At 40.9% G+C, this 19206-nt stretch overlaps 1 protein-coding gene across 1 annotated transcript; it reads right to left on the bottom strand.

Moving 5' to 3' along the window:
- Positions 1-4236: 4236 nt before the first annotated feature.
- Positions 4237-17620, bottom strand: mylk4a (myosin light chain kinase family, member 4a). Its single transcript, XM_080473291.1, has 14 exons — positions 16801-17620; positions 13008-13104; positions 12130-12649; positions 10855-11234; positions 8912-9017; positions 8285-8378; positions 7845-7954; positions 7482-7623; positions 7270-7340; positions 7050-7178; positions 6754-6906; positions 6202-6280; positions 5867-5921; positions 4237-5531 (listed from the first exon to the last, which is right to left on the bottom strand). Exons 1-13 carry the CDS (start codon positions 17329-17331, stop codon positions 5868-5870), a joined length of 2466 nt encoding a protein of 821 aa, XP_080329417.1. The 5' UTR covers positions 17332-17620; the 3' UTR covers positions 4237-5531; position 5867.
- Positions 17621-19206: the final 1586 nt, after the last annotated feature.

Below are 19206 nucleotides of genomic sequence, written 5' to 3'. Positions count from 1 at the left end.
CTCGGCCCCTCGAGCCTTTTTGAATGACCATTTGTTTTTCGTGTGCTACGGTACTTGGAGTTATCTGTTTGTCTACTCTCCTGTGCAGTCCCGGTGTGCTCCGCTCTGTCCTGCTTGGGAGATCGCTGCCCGGTGACGTCAACCTCCGCGCGCCATATCCTCCCACGGTAATCTCTTGTCCCAACACCAGACATTCCTCCGGGAGATTGGGACAACGTTGAATGAACTGACCGCCAAGATGTCACTCCTCACCAGCCGCCGGTCAGCAACATCCCGGTGACGCGGCTGCGGCTCCTCCTCCCAGGACAATACCGCCGACCGCCACCAGGGAGCCGCATATGCCCACCCCGGAATGTTATTCTGGGGAACTGGGAGGTTTTGGCCGTTTCCTCCTTCAGTGTGAACTGGTGTTCAAGCAGCAGCCAACCACTTACTCCACTAATGACTCTCGGGTTGCGTATGTAATTGGATTAATGTCTGGTAAAGCGACCAAATGGGTGACTGCATTGTGGGAACGGGGATCACCCATATGTAGATCATGCACTCGGTTGATTGAGGAGATGAGACAGGTCTTCGATCATCCTCTCCAGGGCAAGGAGGCAGCTCGACGTCTGATGTCTCTCACCCAGCAATCGCGGTCGGTTGCTGAATATGCTGTCGATTTTCGGATCTACGCAGCGGAGAGCAGCTGGAATGATCTATCGCTCCAAGGAGTGTTCCTACAGGGGCTTTCCGACGAGGTCCACGATGAAGTGGCAGCCCGGGACGACACGACCAATTTGGAGGAGCTCATCTCCTTGGCGGTTCGGATAGATAATCGACTCCCGTACCGTCGCAAGAACCAGAGGAGCCGTCAGCTCCCTCATCGCCCTGGAACCATTATGGCCACCCCTGGTAACTCCATTCTCTCCCATCCAGCTCTTCCGGCTCCGGAGGGTCCCGGGGAACCCATGCAGCTCGGGAGAACACAGTGGCCCTGGGTTACCAACCCCCCCCTGTTCCCCACCCAGGAGGAGGACGTTGCCGTGCCCTCAGTGCAAGCCCATCTTAGACGCTGCCGGCGGGTTTGGAGGGAGGCTAGGGCCGCCTTGGTACGATCATCGGCTCGCAACAAGAGACTGGCTGACCGTCGGAGGTCTCCCGCCCCCTCATATTGCCCCGGACAGAAGGTATGGCTCTCCTCCCGTGACCTCCCACTCCAGGTGGAGTCTCGTAAGCTGGCGCTTCGATTCATCTGGCCTTTCGAGATCGAGGAAATCATCAACCCGGCGGTGGTGAAGCTAAAATTGCCAGCATCCTTAAAGATCCATTCTTCGTTCCATGTCTCTCTGGTGAAACCGGTTCAATCTAGCCCTCCCGTTAGAGAGATCACCTAAATAAACTTTTTTTTCTAAAAACTTAACTTCCTCGTCCCGTCGGCGCCTGAATCCTCCACACACCTTACATGACAACAATGATCAAACACAACCCCAGACACAATAATAACAAAAGAGGGCGGAGCAGAGCCAAGCTGCAGTCATTTTCCAATCGGAGTGCTCCACATCAGCACAGAAGGAAGAGGAAGCCGGTGAGGATACCGCCTGTCAATCATTGTTCTTCATGCTTGCCGGCACTTTGGCCCATATGTGACAAAATCCATCTGCGTTGTAGGACGTCACCTCCTGGATGTGGCCAGATCCATAAAGGTTGTAGCCTTTGCTGAGCGGCTTCTCAAGTTGCTCCCAGACGATACTGGAGAAATGAGTACACATAGTACATTGTGGACAGGATGTCATGCCTTCGTAGGGCTGAAATAGCCGCACGCACGCACGCATGCACGCACGCATGCACGCACTTAACCTGTCTGAATGTTAAAAACGGAACCGTGGAAATAATGGCAGATCTCTCCATAAGTCCATCTTGCAGAGATTATCCCATGAAGGGTCTTGAGGGGTTGGAGCTGATCCCAGCTGTATATAGGGAAATTTAGAATACATTTTAGGGCGTGTTCATCACACCATTTATAGTTACCATAATCTAGATTGGATTCAGTAGTAGTATGTACATGCTTATCACCAATTATCAATATTGATTTATCACTGAGTAGTAGCCCAGAGCTTCATCCATTGTTGTCTTTACTGTTCCTCCTGCTATTATTCCTCTCTGTGACTCAATGCACCAACTTGTGGTGAACACGTGTATTGCAGGACTAAACTTTCAAGTTGGATAACTTTCTGATTTTGAGATACAACGGTTAAATATTGTCTCTCTGATTTGCATTCAGTAGAAATGTCACATATTGTGACTTTTTAAAGAAAAATCTAACATTTTATAGTTGGACAGTTAAATGCAGAAGCAAAGTTCACAATTAAAGCTGAAAAAAGTTAGGATTAGGGTTAGGCTATACTGAATAATGGTTTCCTGTCCGTCCCCTTTAATTTTCAGATACAATAAACTACGTAAGTTGTGAGTCTGTTTTTATTTAGCAAAGTAAACTATCATTGTTTTAAACCATGCATGGATCTCTTAAATAACAGAATATTTTCAACAATATAAAATTACTACAGCACATATTCTGTTAAGATATAAAATAATATACCAGGTATTCTACACCGGAAGTTCCATGCTTCATCATAGAAAACGTCATGTGTAGCTCATCCATCATTGCCACTTTTCAGGAAAAAGCTATAGAAATCGAAACTGTGAATTATTTTCTCAACACGTACAATTTCACAGGCATAAATGTCTCAAACTACTAGATGTAAAAGTGGTCACCCATGGCTTCCAATGCTTTTTCGTGGAATAGTTTAGTTTTCTGGTATTCCTGCACAAATTAAATGCCTGTTTTCCATGGTACTCCCCCATAAAGTGTACACTTATCCCTGACTAACCCTGTGGGTTGTGTGAAATAAGACCTTGCTGCCCTCAAAAGCATAGGGCAGGCTTGGAGTTAAAGTTGTGGAAATGTACTTTGCACTTCCTCGCAACCACGCAACAGCAGCGTCTCCACCGGCTCTCTTTCTTTTTTCTCTGGTTGCCTTTTGTCCTCTGTAAAAAAAATTTAAAAAAAATAAAAATCCTGATACTCCAGTTGATCCAAGTCAAAACCCCAACGTCATCATGATCATTATCACCATCATCATCATCATTGTCCCACACACACTGTTTGTTTTCTCAGGTGATTGTATTCCACACAGATGCTTTTTATTAAGCTCCTGGAAGGAAATCTACAACCATACTGAGCTCTGAGTTTGTGTTTGAAGTTTCAATACATCAAGTTGAAATATTTTTTTTTTAAATCCCTCTGATGGTAATAAATTGCTCTACATGTACTTATCACAACAATGTAATGTAATATAAATTACCCCAAAAATAAAAACATGGTCAAATTGCTGTGAAAATATAATAAAGCTGAAATGAATGAGATCAAATGTACATTAAAATGTGAGAAGAAGAAAGAAAATAATAACAATATGACAAGAATGAAGTCTATTTTTTTGAAAAGAAAGTTTCAAAATAGTTGGATTTTTTATATACATTTTGTCAAAATGTACATTTTATTCTCTTAATGCTATTTAAGTTGTATTGTATTTGTCTTTTTTTTTAACATATTGAATTTATTCTCAATTTGTGTATTTTCTTTCTTGATTTTTGTACTTTTTTCAATCAATTGTCCCAATGAATGAATGAAACTAAATAAAACAAACTAATTAAAAAAGGATATATATCAATTTAAAACATGAAATGAACAAATAACAAATGAAACTAAGTGAATAATGAAACAAACACATACATCTGAATAAATCAATTGTTGAAATTAGGCAAATGGACCATTTAATGATGTATATAAACTAAATAAATTCAATTTATGTATAAATGTGTAATGACTATTATAGCGAAATGACAAGAATAAATTAAAATCCTTGAAAATGAAGATAAAGTTGAAAGTGTTTTCAGAACCGATATATGATGAATATTGTAATTTAAGTCATTTTGTATTGGTGGTATTTACTTTTTCTATTTCATTTATTCTCAATTTCTTGTTGCTCTTAAAATGGGTAAAATAAAGTTGTGCTCTTTATCCCCATAAAGTGGCCCTAACAACTAAATATATAGCTAATGTAATACATACATGAAACTTGGCAAGTAAATAAAGAAATATTGAAAACTGAGTGATTAAATACATAAATCTCAATCAAATAAACAGGTAATTAAATTAATATGAACAAAAATAAACATCAACATTTTTTTTGTTTTACTTCACAATGTGAGTTTAATGGGTGTGTGCACACTTCACAAATACATGCTGAATTTGTTAACACTCAGTGAAGATCTTTTCTCTTACTGGCACTCAGTGTTTCAACAATCAACATACGATTTGTCTATTACAACTACAGTAATTTAGCTCCGACAACATTTTAACAGCTAAGGTAACGTCAGTGAGCCTTCACAGAAGGCATTAACAAAGAAAAAGCATCTACAGTGCCATGATTATGCGACCAGAGTCGCAATAAAGTGTTTTGAGCATACAGTACAGTTTAAAAAAATGTTTAAAAAAAAAAATGTAATTGCTGAGTGTGTGAGTGAACGCAACAAATAAAGACATGCAACAAAGATTTAAAATAAGGTGATAAGACATAAACTGTGTTGCTGACGTGAGTTCCTTTAAAACTTATTGATGAAGGAAATGTGAAGAGATCCAACTTTATAAGCCTCTGTGTTTTGTTTTAATATTCTTTGTTAAAGAAATAACATTATAAAGTGCACATATATACGACAACTGTTGACTCGAACCGTACAAAGACCGTCCTGTCCATACGCACAGTGTGTATCCCCTTCGAAAAGCTAAAGTTCAACTGGTATCTATTTACAAGCCAAAAATCTAATTATTTATAGCCCGGGGGGGTGGGGGTGAAGACAGCCACATTTACATGACGCTAATCCTGCAGAAGATTTCATACAAACAGCAGTTGAGGTATGTTTCTACAAAGATAAAGCCTTCATCTATCAGCAGACAGAGTGTGTGGTCAGGGAAACACGAGGGTGAGTCGAGGCGAATGAAAGGGTAAATTGTGCTCGTTGAACCGTGAAAAGTGCCACACACTTCATCTCCAGTTTGTGATGGTACGTGTCTACTCAAGTGGCTTTAGCACCGTTTCGAAAACGCCGAGATGGAAACGTAAGAAAAACAGTCCAGTAAAACGCCACCACAAAACTACAAACTCAACAGCTGTGTGAACATTTTTTCCTTTTTTTTGCGCAGTAATACCTGAACATTACTAACACCGCAATCACTGCAGGGCAACGTAAAACGCTAAGATGCTCCTACTATCTGACTTGTCTTTCCAGAATATATTGCAGATTGAGACTATTAACAAGTCAATGTCATTGATTGAGGCCATTCACATTAACACAACACAGTGGATCACATGTTGGAGGGGACGGGGGCGACGGAGTTTCAGTCCATATTCCAGGTGGGTTCAGGTGGTGTACATGGATAGAAGAGTTGGTCCAAATGGCCACAGATGGAGGCGTCATGTCAGTGAGGGAGTCTGAAAAGAGACATGGCGGTCACTCAATATCTGCAACAAAAAAGGTCTCTTTGCACAATTTTGGAAGTATGGCTCCCCCTTCTGGATAACTTCAGTAAGATAACCTTTATCTCTTAACAGAAGTGTAACAGCATTTACTTCTATAAAAACATTTGTCCTGTTATTCAGAATTTAATAAACAATCGTTGTGATAGCTTTGAACAAAGGTTTCTCATTATCTTGAGATCATTAAGGTATTCATTGTTATACAAGTCTATAATTGTCACAGAATCGATAAAACCTTTTTATTGTATTTTTATCATTAAATACAAACAAGAAAAACAACCTGGACCCACCTCAACAATCAGTTGAGGGCACACACGATGATCGCCGTGATCTGCACATAGTTTTCTGTAAAATAAGCAAAATGAAGTGTTTTTTTAAAAAACTAGCTTTTTTTTTTACATACATAGAATGTATTTTCCATTTTGGTTTGACCACATGATTAAAGCATTTCTACAACATTAAAAACACCCAGAAATAGAATTAGAACACAGTGAATGAAATCTGAATATTAATTTGAAATGATATTTGTCTCATTACTTTTTGGGAATTATTTTGTGAAATTATTTTGTGAAATTAGGATTTAATAACTCTGTGAGACCTGTCATGGCTTCCTTGACGCTCATACCTTTGTATAAAGACGGTGATGAAGGACTGAATCTGACAGCCAGGGATGATTTAAAGCTTCACAGGCCCCCATTCTCCAACTGATGGCAAACACAACAACAAAAAAACTTTCGTTTTACAAAGTACTGTGGTGACTGTTTTAAATCGCTGTAGTGGTTTTAAAATTTACATTTTCCGTAATTATTTTTTTTTAAATGATGCCGAAAAAGATGAAATAAATTCTGTGTCCTGCTCAGCAAGATAGCAATTTATTTCTAAGTTAAAAATACTGTTGCTATCAGCAGTGTTGTAACTATAACCTGTAACACATTAGTGTTATAGTACTTTTACTTTTGTAGTGTGCCAGAAACTAATTACTGTCATCTATTATTAGTAATATTATTAATATTAGTAGTAGTAGTAGTAGTAGTAGTCGTTGTAGTAGTAGAAGTGAGTTTTCAGTGAGTTTTTAAAAGGAGTCAAAGCAGCTCGCTTGCAGCTCGTAATATTTTTCTTCTAGATTCGCATGTTAGGACTCATCTTGAGGGTCAAATTAAAGACAGGATAGGAATACCTTCTGTTCACAAGAAGAAGTCTGGAGATGAAGTCTTTGGCTTCTTCAGATGTTTCTAAAAACTCCTGCTCCTCGAAGTTCCACTGACAGGCCAAGATGTTGTTCAGGGTCTCGTTGTCATCGTCTCCAAGGAAGGGACAGAGGCCACTCAGACTAACGGGACAATCAGAGTGTTATTGACATTACAATGTGTGTGTGTGTGTGTGTGTGTGTGTGTGTGTGTGTGTGTGTGTGTGTGTGTGTGTGTGTGTGTGTGTGTGTGTGTGTGTGTGTGTGTGTGTGTGTGTGTTACTTACAGCATGTAGGTGATCACACCGAGGCTCCACATGTCCGTGTTGAACGACACAAAGTCATAGTTGATGACTTCCGGGGCGAGAAACTCCGGCGTACCAAAGTTCACCTTGAGTTTCTCTCTGGGTTTGTACCTAAGTGGGATAATCATTTGAATTCATGCGGGCCATTGTTTAAAGAGCTATCAAAACTGTCTCAAAAACGGAAAGGAATATCCCCACTTACATCCTGGCCAGACCAAAGTCGATGATCTTGACTTTATTCGTGACTCTGCTCACACACAAAATGTTTTCTGGCTGCAATTTATCAACGACAAACCGAGACCGTTTAAGATTATACCAAAGCAAATTCAGCAGAATGAATCATCAAGTTGAATGAATTCTGTTTTGAATTTTAGGAAGCGTGCGCGTGTTCACCGAACTTTTCAAGCGTTTTACCTTCAGGTCGAGATGGAGGACGGACATTTTGTGCATGTGCTGCAGGCCCTCGCAGATCTGCCTGATGAACACCACAGCGTCCAGCTCCATCAGAGTGTGGTTTTCATCAATAATCCTGTCAAACAGCTCCCCTCCACCAACGCTGGCGACAGAGAAAATCCACACAAAAGAATGACGCATGTGTTCATTCAAAATGTAATCATTTTGAATCTGAAGCATCAATTTAGTTTCCCATAATGAGATAATTTAAGGAAAACGATTAATACATTGTCATATCAATATTTAGAAAAGCTCTAGTCCCACAGGTGTAAATAGAAAACATCGCTACACAGAGATTAAAAAGGTACAAAAGAGGGATCATACTATTCAAGTACAAGGATGATGTCATTCCTTGACTCATAAGCTGCATAGAGCTGGATCAGGTTGGCATGGTCCAGATTATTCATGACCTGGATCTCATTCTTCACCACCTCCTACCAGAAACAACAGGCGCAGACAAACGCAAAAGTAGACCAACACACGCAAAGGCAAGGACACACAAATATAGATGACAAAGACAGACAGACACCATGAGAAGTGTAAGCTGTTCTCTGCTGGGAGAGACAATGCGTCTTAAATTCGAGGTCAAATACTTCTCACCGAGGTGAGAAGTATTTCCTCTGCTTCTGTTTCCTATGTGGCCTTTTAGTGTACTAGACTATGTGCAACTGGGCCCCATGTCTTTTTATAACTTGTGGCACTGCACCCCCTCTCAGAATAGGACTAATTTGTCGTAAGGCACGGTGTCATGTTCGGCGTCGTACCTTCTCTTTCTGACCGCGAGACTTGATGACTTTTGCCGCCAAAGTCAGTCCCGAGGAGTTCTCCACGCACTTGTGAACCTGGCCGAAACGACCCCTGAAGAAATGGAGAAACGGACAGGAATCTCTGTACGAGAATGTCTGTGACGGAACGGGAACAGATGCCAACTCGGGAACCAGTCGTGAAATAAGACAGCGAGAGCGTCGCATGTTTTCCCATGACAAATCAAAAACCGATCTCCCATCAAATGGGAATGTTTCTGAAGAGTGTTGTGCCTAATCTGTTATTTCATTAAATCTGAGCCGGGCTGTGTCTGCTCTTTGAAGACTCGGATTAACACTTAGTGATTAGCTACCAGCTGGCACCCTGGATACAGTTTCACATACCAGTCAGCTCCAAAGTAAAAATAACTCCCGTGACTCTGAAGTTATGAACCATCGGGGAAGAAAAAAGAAAAAAGAGTGAGAGCGAGGAGGTGGTGGGATAGTGCTTATGCAATTAGGATTTTTTTTTTTTTTCCGGCAAAGCAAGAGCGTCCTTCTCGCACTCTTTGATCAATATACGTCTTAATTTGTTGTGTGTTTGGTGGAGATTTGAGGAGATTTGAGGAGATCTGAGGAGGCACTCACCCTCCCAGGACCTCCTGCCAGTTGATGGTGTAGAAGTTCCTGATCTGACTGGGCTTGGCCGACACGATGCGGTGATTGAAAGGGGCTGCCGGAGGACCCGCGGTGTCTGTAGTTAGGAAGGGGCGACGAGAAAAGAAAAAGGTATAATCTGGATTAATAAGTTAACGGGGAACGTGAGAACGCAGAAGCCTCCCCGATAATCAGCCACAGAGAAGTTATTGGAGCGGTACACGGCTGCCATGATCAAATTAGCACGTCGTGTACGAACGCGCCGTTCTGAACCTCAGATGGCCGAACAGAGGTGGAGGAGCAAGTTCTTCTTTTGATTAAACCTCAATTTACTTATTTATTCATGAAAGAATACATTTAAATGTACACACGTATATACAGTGTGTGCATTAGGGTTACTCTGATACAATTTAAAGTAACACACTAACAAATATTTACTAATGCAAAACCTTGTAAAGCAGTTCCAATTACCAATATGTAAATATATATAAATATAGTTGCTGTTGTGTCTCATATCTGGTTTTTTTTTATTATTTTTTGTAAATTGCTACAATTCCACTAAACTCCTGTTTACACCTCATTTATCCTGACATCACCAGGCCAAATATCTGACTGTAATCTACTTGAACATCCACCGTCTCTGTAGAGTCTTAGAGATTAAGAGAAGTCTACCAATATAAGAGCGCACTATATGTTGATAGTTTTTCTCTGCCGTGTTGCTGCTTCTTATTTAATGAATCTGTCTCTTTCGGGAAGTGCTATCATCCATTATACGGATCACAATATCCTCCTCCCGCCAACTGATGTACCTTCAGCTGAACCCGTCGAGTAAATCAGACATCAAACTGAGCAACACAATAATAAAACAACTTCCATCAACAGTGTGCGTAAATGATTTGATTTGTTGTTATTATACAGACTTTGAATTCCGGATATAGTATATGACATGAAGAATCTAAAAAGTAGGACTGCACAAGATCAGGTGAACAATGTTGCAATGTATTGCGATGAGGATATGATTTGCAATAAATATGAACACTGAAGTATATTTTCTTAATGTCTTTGTGCTTTGAGATTTGTTCTTGCAATGCAGAGGATGAAAGCAAAACTAAAACAGTGCCTCATCAGTCTTTTGCGATATAAATTTCCCACATGTTGATACGGTGACAACTATCATTTTGCAATATATTATGCGGAAAATATGTGGCTTGCTATTTGACCCATAACTTCTCAGCCGATGTTACTTTATCCATGTCTTTAAAAGTGAAACTTTTAGTCAGTCTGGTAGAATAAAACATCTTGTTCCATGTCATTTTCAAAGTCATCTGAAGTTAACATTAGGTAAATGTAACGAATCTCATCATGAGAAATGATTATGGTAAAGTACCTAACTAAAAATATAACAGGTGTGAAGGTAGCAGGCTGTATATAACTCTCCATTCAAACCATTTCTTTCAATGTGAAAACCTGGAACTCGACGTAGCCAAATGGAATTCATTTCCGTAAATTCCCATAAGCAGTTAAACTTTGAAGTCGTTAACGTTTGTAGTTTGGTTTTGAACCAGAAATGACAGGTTTTCTGTGTGACGATTGAGCTTCGAGTTGATTTAGTGAGTTTCACTCCCAAAAACAGTTCTTTTCATTTTAGATTAATATTTACTTTTCATTCACGGTTTTCTATCTATTCTACTGGTGAAGTAGTTTCAATCACAAAATATAAGGTTAATATTTCCCCTGGTAAATTGCCCTCAAAGCGCAAAACATTTTATCCTCTTGTATCTCGTTACTTTCCAAAATACTCTAACTCCAATATAAAAGTTGTGTCTGGTGTCTAATTCTATGTAACTGTCCATTACTATTGTTTCCATTGGTAAAAAAGAAAGATAAAGTTTTTCAAATGTTGATGAAGAGAATATTCAGAAGTGGTGACTCACCAATGTAGTACCGCTCAGCATCGTCGTCTTCCTCCTTCTCTGCATCCTTTCCTGCACTCTTGTCCTTCCTCTCCTCGCCAACCCTTTGTTTAAGGTTCAACTTAAATTCTACTCCGTCGGCTCTGAAGACAGCCCAACCCTCAGACTCAAGCTTCTCTTCATCATCCTCGTTGTCTTGTCGCTTCTCCTCCTCTTCCTCTTCCTCCTCCTGCTCTTCTTCTTTCTCTTTCTCCTCCACCTTCACCACCAGGCTGTTTGTGTGATCCTCCACCACAAAGTGTTCCTCCGTCACAAAGGATTTGATATTTTTGCTGGTGGCCTCCGGTATGTGGTTCTTTTCAGCTTTCGGAGATGAAGCGGCATCTTTGGTTATTTCAGACCTGCAAACAATTAATGATTAAAGTATTAAGCCATAACGCCGCTCTTATTCCTCAGTCAGTTTGATGCAAACATTAGATAATGATATTAATGATATTCCAACTAAAAATAAAGCCTTAAAATAAATATAAATGTCAGCGACCTCAGCTGGAGGCAGTCTAGTTTGAGCACAAGTCATTTAAGTTATTTACCACGTTGAACTCACTCTTATAAAACATCTGATTTACAATAGATTTTCTGTTATTCTGAGTCGAGGCCTGGCATATTTATTTAGCAAATCATCCTTATTTCACATGACAAAGTGCATCTGCAACCCTACAAGTGAATGGATTAATACAGCTCCACATAAATGTGATAGAAGTTAGATATTTCTTCAATCTCACACTGTCACATCTTTTCTATTAAGTTAAGGTGAGATGAGTTAAGGTTATTTCTTGAAATGCTTTTCAAGAAATTATCATAATAATGATTAAGTAGAGGTTATAACTTATTTTGAAGGACGTTTTTGAGAACTGAATGTGACTAGAACATATAAAATAAGCTATAGTGATCTACAACAATAAAACAATATAACACATAGAAGGATCTTTTCACAGAAAGTCTCTAAAATCCTTTTAATGGCCACAGATCCTGATTAACCACAATATCTTCTGATGTGAAATCCTTCAGGAAGTCTGACGTCAGCCTAAATTTGCTATATTTATCTTGAGACTGTAACTGCTGTGTGTTTTGCACCTGTATGTTTGGTCCACAGTGATTTGGAACAAAAGACTATTATTGTTTGTTTGTTTGTTTTTTACATCTGAAGTAATGAATTCTAATGTTTGAATATTACGTCATCATAACAAATTGAAACCACTCAGGGTTCACCTCTCGTGATTTTTACGCTTAAACTACCTTGGAGGGGCTTTTTTCTTTTCAGGAAGCTCCGGGACTTTTTCTTCAGCAGCAGCAGGTGAAGTTTTCACTTCCTGTTTTGGACATCCTTCCTGTTTTTCCTCCTGGACTTTGAGCTTTTCTTCATCTTTCTGATTCACTTCATCCTTGGATTCCGTCTCCGGAGCTACTGCCTTTTTCTCCTCCACCTTTTCTCCAACGGCCTCTTCCACCACCTCTTCCTCCTCTTCCTCCTCCTCCTCCTCCTCCTCCTCCTCCTCCTCCTCTTCATCCTCCACCTCCTCTTCCTCCTCCTCACTAATCACCTCAGCCTCCTTGTGTTTCTGGGTTGCGGCCACTCGGGAATCTTTGTCCACCAGATTGGAAGTGGAGGCATCAGGCTGCTGATCTTTTGGGGACACGCCGGCCTCCAGATCTAAATGACTGGGGCTGAGCTGGTGACCTGATTTCTCGGCGTTCTCCCTGTTAAGTTTCTGCACCTCTTCAAGAAGCAGAGCCTGCTTCTTCAAAGGAATATTATCTGACGGAAAATCCCGAAACAATTCAAGTTAGTGTCACAAAACACCTTAAACACTCATTGCACCTCTTCCAGGAATGTCGAAGACGCATAAACACCGAGTGTGTTTCTGTGAAACGTTATAACACGAGACTGGCAGATATTTCACACTAACCTTCTGAACTTGGTTTCTGTGTCAAACTATAAATGCCAGCAGGCTACGGATACATGTAAGGCTATATCGTTCCCATACAGTGAGACGTTCCTCATATAGAGGACACGTTAGTGTGTTTACAATTGCTGCGGCAGTGTCTCTGATTTTTTTTACACTTCCAATAAGACATGGGTGTTGGTAGAGGTGACAAAAAGTTGATCTCAGCACCTGATGTATCTGGAGGCTTCATCTTCTTTTGAGCTTTCTGAACTTTGGGGCTCAAAGAAGGCTTATCTGTCCCATCTTTGCCTTTGTGGTCTTTTAACTGCAAGATACAACATTAAAATTAGTAAAAGCAAAAAGTCAAACCTGGAACATCTGTTAATGTCTAATAAGCCTAAATAAATCCTGTTTACTTCCTGTAAAATACACAATTTAGCTGACAAAAGACTAAAATATCATGAAGTGTTGTTTTTTTTATTTCTTAAATACTTTGTCTTTATGATATTAGCAGATAAAAAACTGAAATTAGAGCAAATAAAGATCCCAAACAAGGCACAAACATGAAGCCATGAATGCAAAAGCTCATTTATGATATCAATCAAATCAATGATTTCACATTTCCTGTTGAAATAAAGACTACAAGCATAATAAACCTACGAAGTATCCACATTTGCGAGAGGCCAGGAAATGCTTTGGTCCACGGAGCTTTATCTTGTGAGAAGGCTGCGGAGTACCGGACTCACATGCAGGACTTATCTCTTGTTTCCCTTTACTGGTTTTATTAGAGGTAGTTTTCTATTAAAAAAAAACAGACAAAAGACAAGATGATGATGCTTAGTAGGGTTATATGAACACAGAGGGAATAACAAACAAAGTATATTTGGATAATAAACGCAAATGAACCGGAACAAACCAAAAAGACGATGGGAGATGATGGAAGTTAGACTCACATCTGATGCACAAATATAAATACAATGAAATGACAGTGACACTTTTAATATGGCACATTTTGAGTCACAAATGAAACACAGATTAGAAAGTTGTTAAATAACAATTTGATCGATTGAAAAACGAGCAATGGAAAGAACAAAGCACAAGCGCCCCCTCCTTCTCCTTTCATCGTACAAATTAGCACATTTATTGCGTCGCTCCGTGCACAGACTGGCTTGTATAAAAGCATGCCTTTGAAATTTTTTATTTTTTTTGTTGTTGACTGATGGATGGATGGCAGCAGGGTGGTGAATTTATAGCTTATCACTTGTCCCACTCAGTGGTGGAATGCAACGCTGACCCCGAGCGGAAAATATTACAAGCGACTGCAGGCTGTCGTTCAAATTTCTCAGCTAAGGAAACGCACTAAACACTCTCTGTTCAGACAGGCCTGGAAAAAGAAAAAAAAAAACCTCCCCTGAACCTCTGCTGTCTCACATTTGTTTTTCTGATCGCTGTCGTGAGGTAAACAGCAAGAGGGATATTTCAAGTGCAGTGACAGCAGCAAAGCCGGACCGTTCTGAATGGAAACATGGGGGAGTGCGTGTATAGAGGGCACCGGCAGCAGTAGTTACTTGTAAAGTATCTCACACTTCTGGAGGTGAAGGAAGATGGAGCTACCATCTGACGAGCGCTGTGACGACAACGGAAATTCCCTGAAACGTGAGTCACACTGGAGCCATCAGACTGTCCATCAATCATCAGGGGGATACTGTGGCAATTAAACTGTGATACAAAACTTTCACTGGAATCAAATCAATAAGTTGTATCTTAACTTATAAACTAAATGTGCCATTCTACACTGCGTAGTGTTACGCAAGTATTTTTTTCCAAGTATGTGATAGCGCTCTCGGATGACATCACAATCACCGCCCATAGGTCACGCAAGAGCAGCGATACAACCTCTGCAGCTATGCAAGTGATAGGAGTGTGGAGATATGTGGAAGTGCAAATGATTCCTCCGGGGCCAAGCGGCAGAAAGTGACCTTTCAGTGGAGTCGAGCGATCACAGATGGGAAAAAAAAGAAAAAAAAGTTCAGGTTTGGATTGATTTGGAGGCAACTTAGTATGACAGGAAGTTCTTATCGGTCTGAACAGATACCGTGCATACAGGTACGACTACTATGTTCAGTCAGAGCAATCAAAAACTAAAACACCTGTGCACCCAAAGTTGTAGATGCATTGGTATTTCTTGCATTGACTATAGTGTAGTATTGAGTTATATACTGTTTTTGTACTTTAGTTTCTGTTAGTAATATGTCGCTGAATGTTCGATAATTGTAATGATTACATGAGGTGTAAAAATCCTCCTTTCCGTCACCAAATTGCAGTGACTTGGCATCAATGTTCGGAGATAAGGAAAGATTTAAATATTGGGACGCTAACTTGACATTCAAGATCATACTGCTACTTTATAATCCTCCCTTGTCAAGAGAAAATTGAAACTGACCGTATTCAAATGTGTTTTCATCCAGTTTATATTGTCATTAGCAACATTGAAATGCATTTTGATTATTACAATGTCATCAGTTTGTTTGATTGGATTCACACTTAACAGTACAACTACATTATATATGACATATATATGATATGTTTGAGCTAATAGATAGATATTGTAGCTCATCTGAACCATCAGTCAATAATAGATAGTTGAATGCAAATACATTGTCTTTCTTGCTTCACAGTAAGACAAATTCACTACCTGCTGCTTTTTTTTTCTTTTTTTTTTGTGGCTCTTTATGATTAATAATTTGAAGCTCAGCACATTGAAATGGTCCACATGACTGCTGACAGTTTATTTCTTTATGCTCTGATTGTGCCGGGCATTTACGATCTGATTTAAATTATCATTATTATTTCTAACAATAATTCTTGAATTGACCACACATTTTGATAAGCACCCATGCTGACTTTTATAGATTTATGAACGTGTAAAAGTATTTCTGGAATATCTGTGTGCAGTGTTAAATACAGACATTTTCCAGAAGCCTTAAATCAAAGATAATATGACAGCCCTAAACCCCCCCAAAAAACTTTTATGAAGAGCTATTTTGCACTGTGTGTTGTTTGCAAAAGAATCACATGGCCCAGACTTCAGACAATACCTATTTTACAACTGTAGGAAACTATAAATGAAACACGCTGTGCCCCAGCTGGCACATAACTGACCTGGACTCAAGTTAAGACGAGACCGTGCTTGCATTACAGATCCACAGAAATGTGACTTTCTCAGAGTAACAGACAGCAGATAAGAAAAGGGTGAGAAAGACTAACTCGTCATAACCTGTTGACACCGGATTCCTGGTAAGCAGAAGGGGTTAAGCCCTTTGGGATCATAAACACTAATGCCCCAGGCCAAAAACAGCTTTTCTAAAGCAGGCCACTTTCAACCAGGCATTTTGACTTCTGGCCTCCGCCGTGGCCCCGCAGGGGGTCCTGCAGTGAGTCTCATGCTGAAGACGCCATAGAGTACTCGTCACAGGTGTAAATCCAAAAGCTATGAGTTTAAAAAGGGACTTCATAAAGCAGCATGTGGTATATTTATTGACCACAAGCTTACCTGATTTATTATTTTTTTTGAACAATGTGTTGTTATCATTACTACAATTCTGTCAATCATCAGCTGGCAGGTTTTTACACGTGACGGCCCGAACCCGACTTAATAACCGGCTCCATCTAGGGAATTCAACACGCAAGCCAAGAAACATTCATACGCTTGCTGGAAAGTGGTCAGCTCTGCTGCTACGATCATTTTCACATGTTCTGCCAACATCAACAAGATCCCACTGACTGAAATCTCAGAAATCAAGGTCAGCAAAGTTACCCAGACAATATCAGGACTTGTTCATAGTGATGGATGGGTTGTGATGGCTGGCATGTTTTAAGAGCTGAACTGGCAAGCGAACACGCCACAAAACCATACCAATAATAAAAAAGGGATTTATTATATTTCTGGAAGAGTTTATGCCAAAACATACGATAGTGCGGGTCTACATTGACTGTGCAGGAGGCATATGGCCTGTCTCACCTTGTCGAGCTTCTTGGTTATAGCATCTGAGGATGATTTCCTCTTAATAGCTTGCTTTCCTTTGTGGTCTTTGAGTTTGGAGCCCTTCCGAGCCACCTGGCCTTTGAACATCAGCTCCACAACCCTGGAAGTCTTCACCGTCTTCCCAATGAAGCTGATCACCTGCTGCATGCTGAGGACCAGCTTTTCCATCCCTTCCAACTTCTGAGCCTGCTGCTCGGACCGCTGGTTCACCGCCGACATGATGGTGCTCATCTCCCGGCAAATCTCCCTCACCTCTCGCCCCATTACCTGGGTGTGGTTCATCATCCTGGGCGGGAAATGGATCTCCTCCTTATCCACCTTCAAATTCTCCATATCCTTTTCAATGTCGTCGATGTCGTGAGACATCCCGTCCAGTCGGTTGAGGACCTTCTCTTGGATATTGATGAGTTTGTCCATCTTGCTGCTCAGCGACTCGATGCGGTTTTGCATGAGGTCCAAGCCGACAATGTTCCCATCTCCCGCTGTGTTTATTACCAAGGCACTCATGGCTTCGGAGAAGTCACGTTAAGACACCAACTTCAAACAGCAACAGGACCAATAATGTCCTTGACTCTGACAAAAAGGCTTTCTCAAAAATCTTAGCCAGCTCTACAGAACAAAAACAAACTGTGCCAAAAAAATTAAGAGATATGAAAAGTATTTATATATTCTTGTCACTTGAAAAAAATTATTTACTGACTCTAGACTCAAAAGTTTCTAAAGCTGTTAAAGTTAAAGTTGTGTTTCAGTCAGGCTTGATTCCTGGTGCCTGCTCCTCTGTCCTAGAAGTGGTATTAAGAATGGAGTGGGCCGCTGTCCCTAAATGTAAAGGGACAGCCTACGTCAGCAGGGGTCAAGTGTTTTTGGGTGGGGGCTTGGCAGTGCTCGAGCGACGAGACATTTGAGAGCCCTCAAGTGTAAAGCCCAGCACAGTCACTCTCCCGGTGGGTGTCAATACGGTCACTGTTTGAGTTTCTCTCCCCCGAGAAGTGAAACATGATGCTCAACGATTTATATCAGTTTTTTAATAGTTTAAATAAAAATGGCATTAACCGTAACCGCGTAACGGGACAAGGAGAAGTGCATTTTAAAATGAACAGAATAGGTTTCTAAAGAGGAAAATTGTAGGTTTGTTTATGGCACTTTGACATGATCGCCACACAAATGTTCCCAGTTAAGAAAGTTCAAATCTTCATGCCATTGAAAAGTCTGAAGGACGCTGCGGCTTCAGTTATTTGGCACCGACGCATTTGTCTGTGTACTATCATGAATGAAAACCATGTTGCAATGCAAATCCACTCATCTCTTGAGTGCCTGTAATTTCCACTCAGTGTCGGGAGGGGGAAACGTGAAGAAGCCAGTGGGCCCTGGCTAAAACAACCTACAGTAAGACGTTCGGGCCTCCTGAAAGAGGAGACGAGTGGCAGGTGATTTATACGACGCCTGCTCCCTGACCAAAACATCCACCAATAACGTCCCAAAAGAGAGTAAGGGATCAAATTTGAACTGAGCTCTTGTAATTTGACCGTAATTAACATTCCCTGCAAATAAGAATAAATGTGATTCATTCCCAAAATGTATTTGTGTTCAGGGGAACCAACAAGCCTATAATTAACTGGAGTTGCAGTTGCCTGATCAAACTTCCTCCTGAGACATTCACAAGCCTTGCTAACTTATTTTGCTCCCCTGAATTCAGAGATGATAGCGATGAGGAAGGGTCTGGTTAGGCTGGGGCCACGATGACTGCACAGACGGCAAAATGAGTCACGATGACCCCAGACAAACTCGCTTCTCGCCAAGCAACTCAAGCCAAAGCCCGAGCTCATGAGTGCAGGACACCAAGATGGGATGTGAATTGGGCAATGTGGTAATAGGAGTCGAGTAGGGGTAAGGTGAGGCCAGGGAAGGGAAGGGAAGGACGTTACCTGTTAGATTATGTTTCATGACAAGTCAACACACTAACGTTGCATATCACTCGAACCTCATGAGACAAGAGCTGGGCTACGTTGTGCAAAGCCTTCAGAAATCCCCCCCTGCACTGGCGGGACGGGCACGTTGACCCACCGAACTCCCCTTTATTTTTATTCTCCTCTTGGTTAAGTAACTCTGACGGGGCAGAAACAGATGGGGGGAGAAAAAACCAACCATCAATCACTCGGGGGAGAGGCTCACACCTGTCTTTGGATGCCAACAGATGACAGACAACGTAGGTCATTCGCAGCATGTCGTGTCAATTTGAGGGGCACGTACAGTCAGACTCCAGAACGCAGCGCCGGGCCTGGGACAGGCAGGAGTTTTCCACACAGGCTGCGAGAAGAATTCCAACCCGCTGCTTTGCATTTAGTGTAAAACTGTCGGTGGACGGTAAATGTGAGCATGCAG

Source organism: Lipophrys pholis (assembly GCF_963383615.2).
Source record: "Lipophrys pholis genome assembly, chromosome: 1".
In the NCBI taxonomy this organism is placed as follows: Eukaryota; Metazoa; Chordata; class Actinopteri; order Blenniiformes; family Blenniidae; genus Lipophrys; species Lipophrys pholis.
Note: the sequence above shows the minus strand (reverse complement) of the source record. Positions and strands in the feature narration are given on the sequence as shown.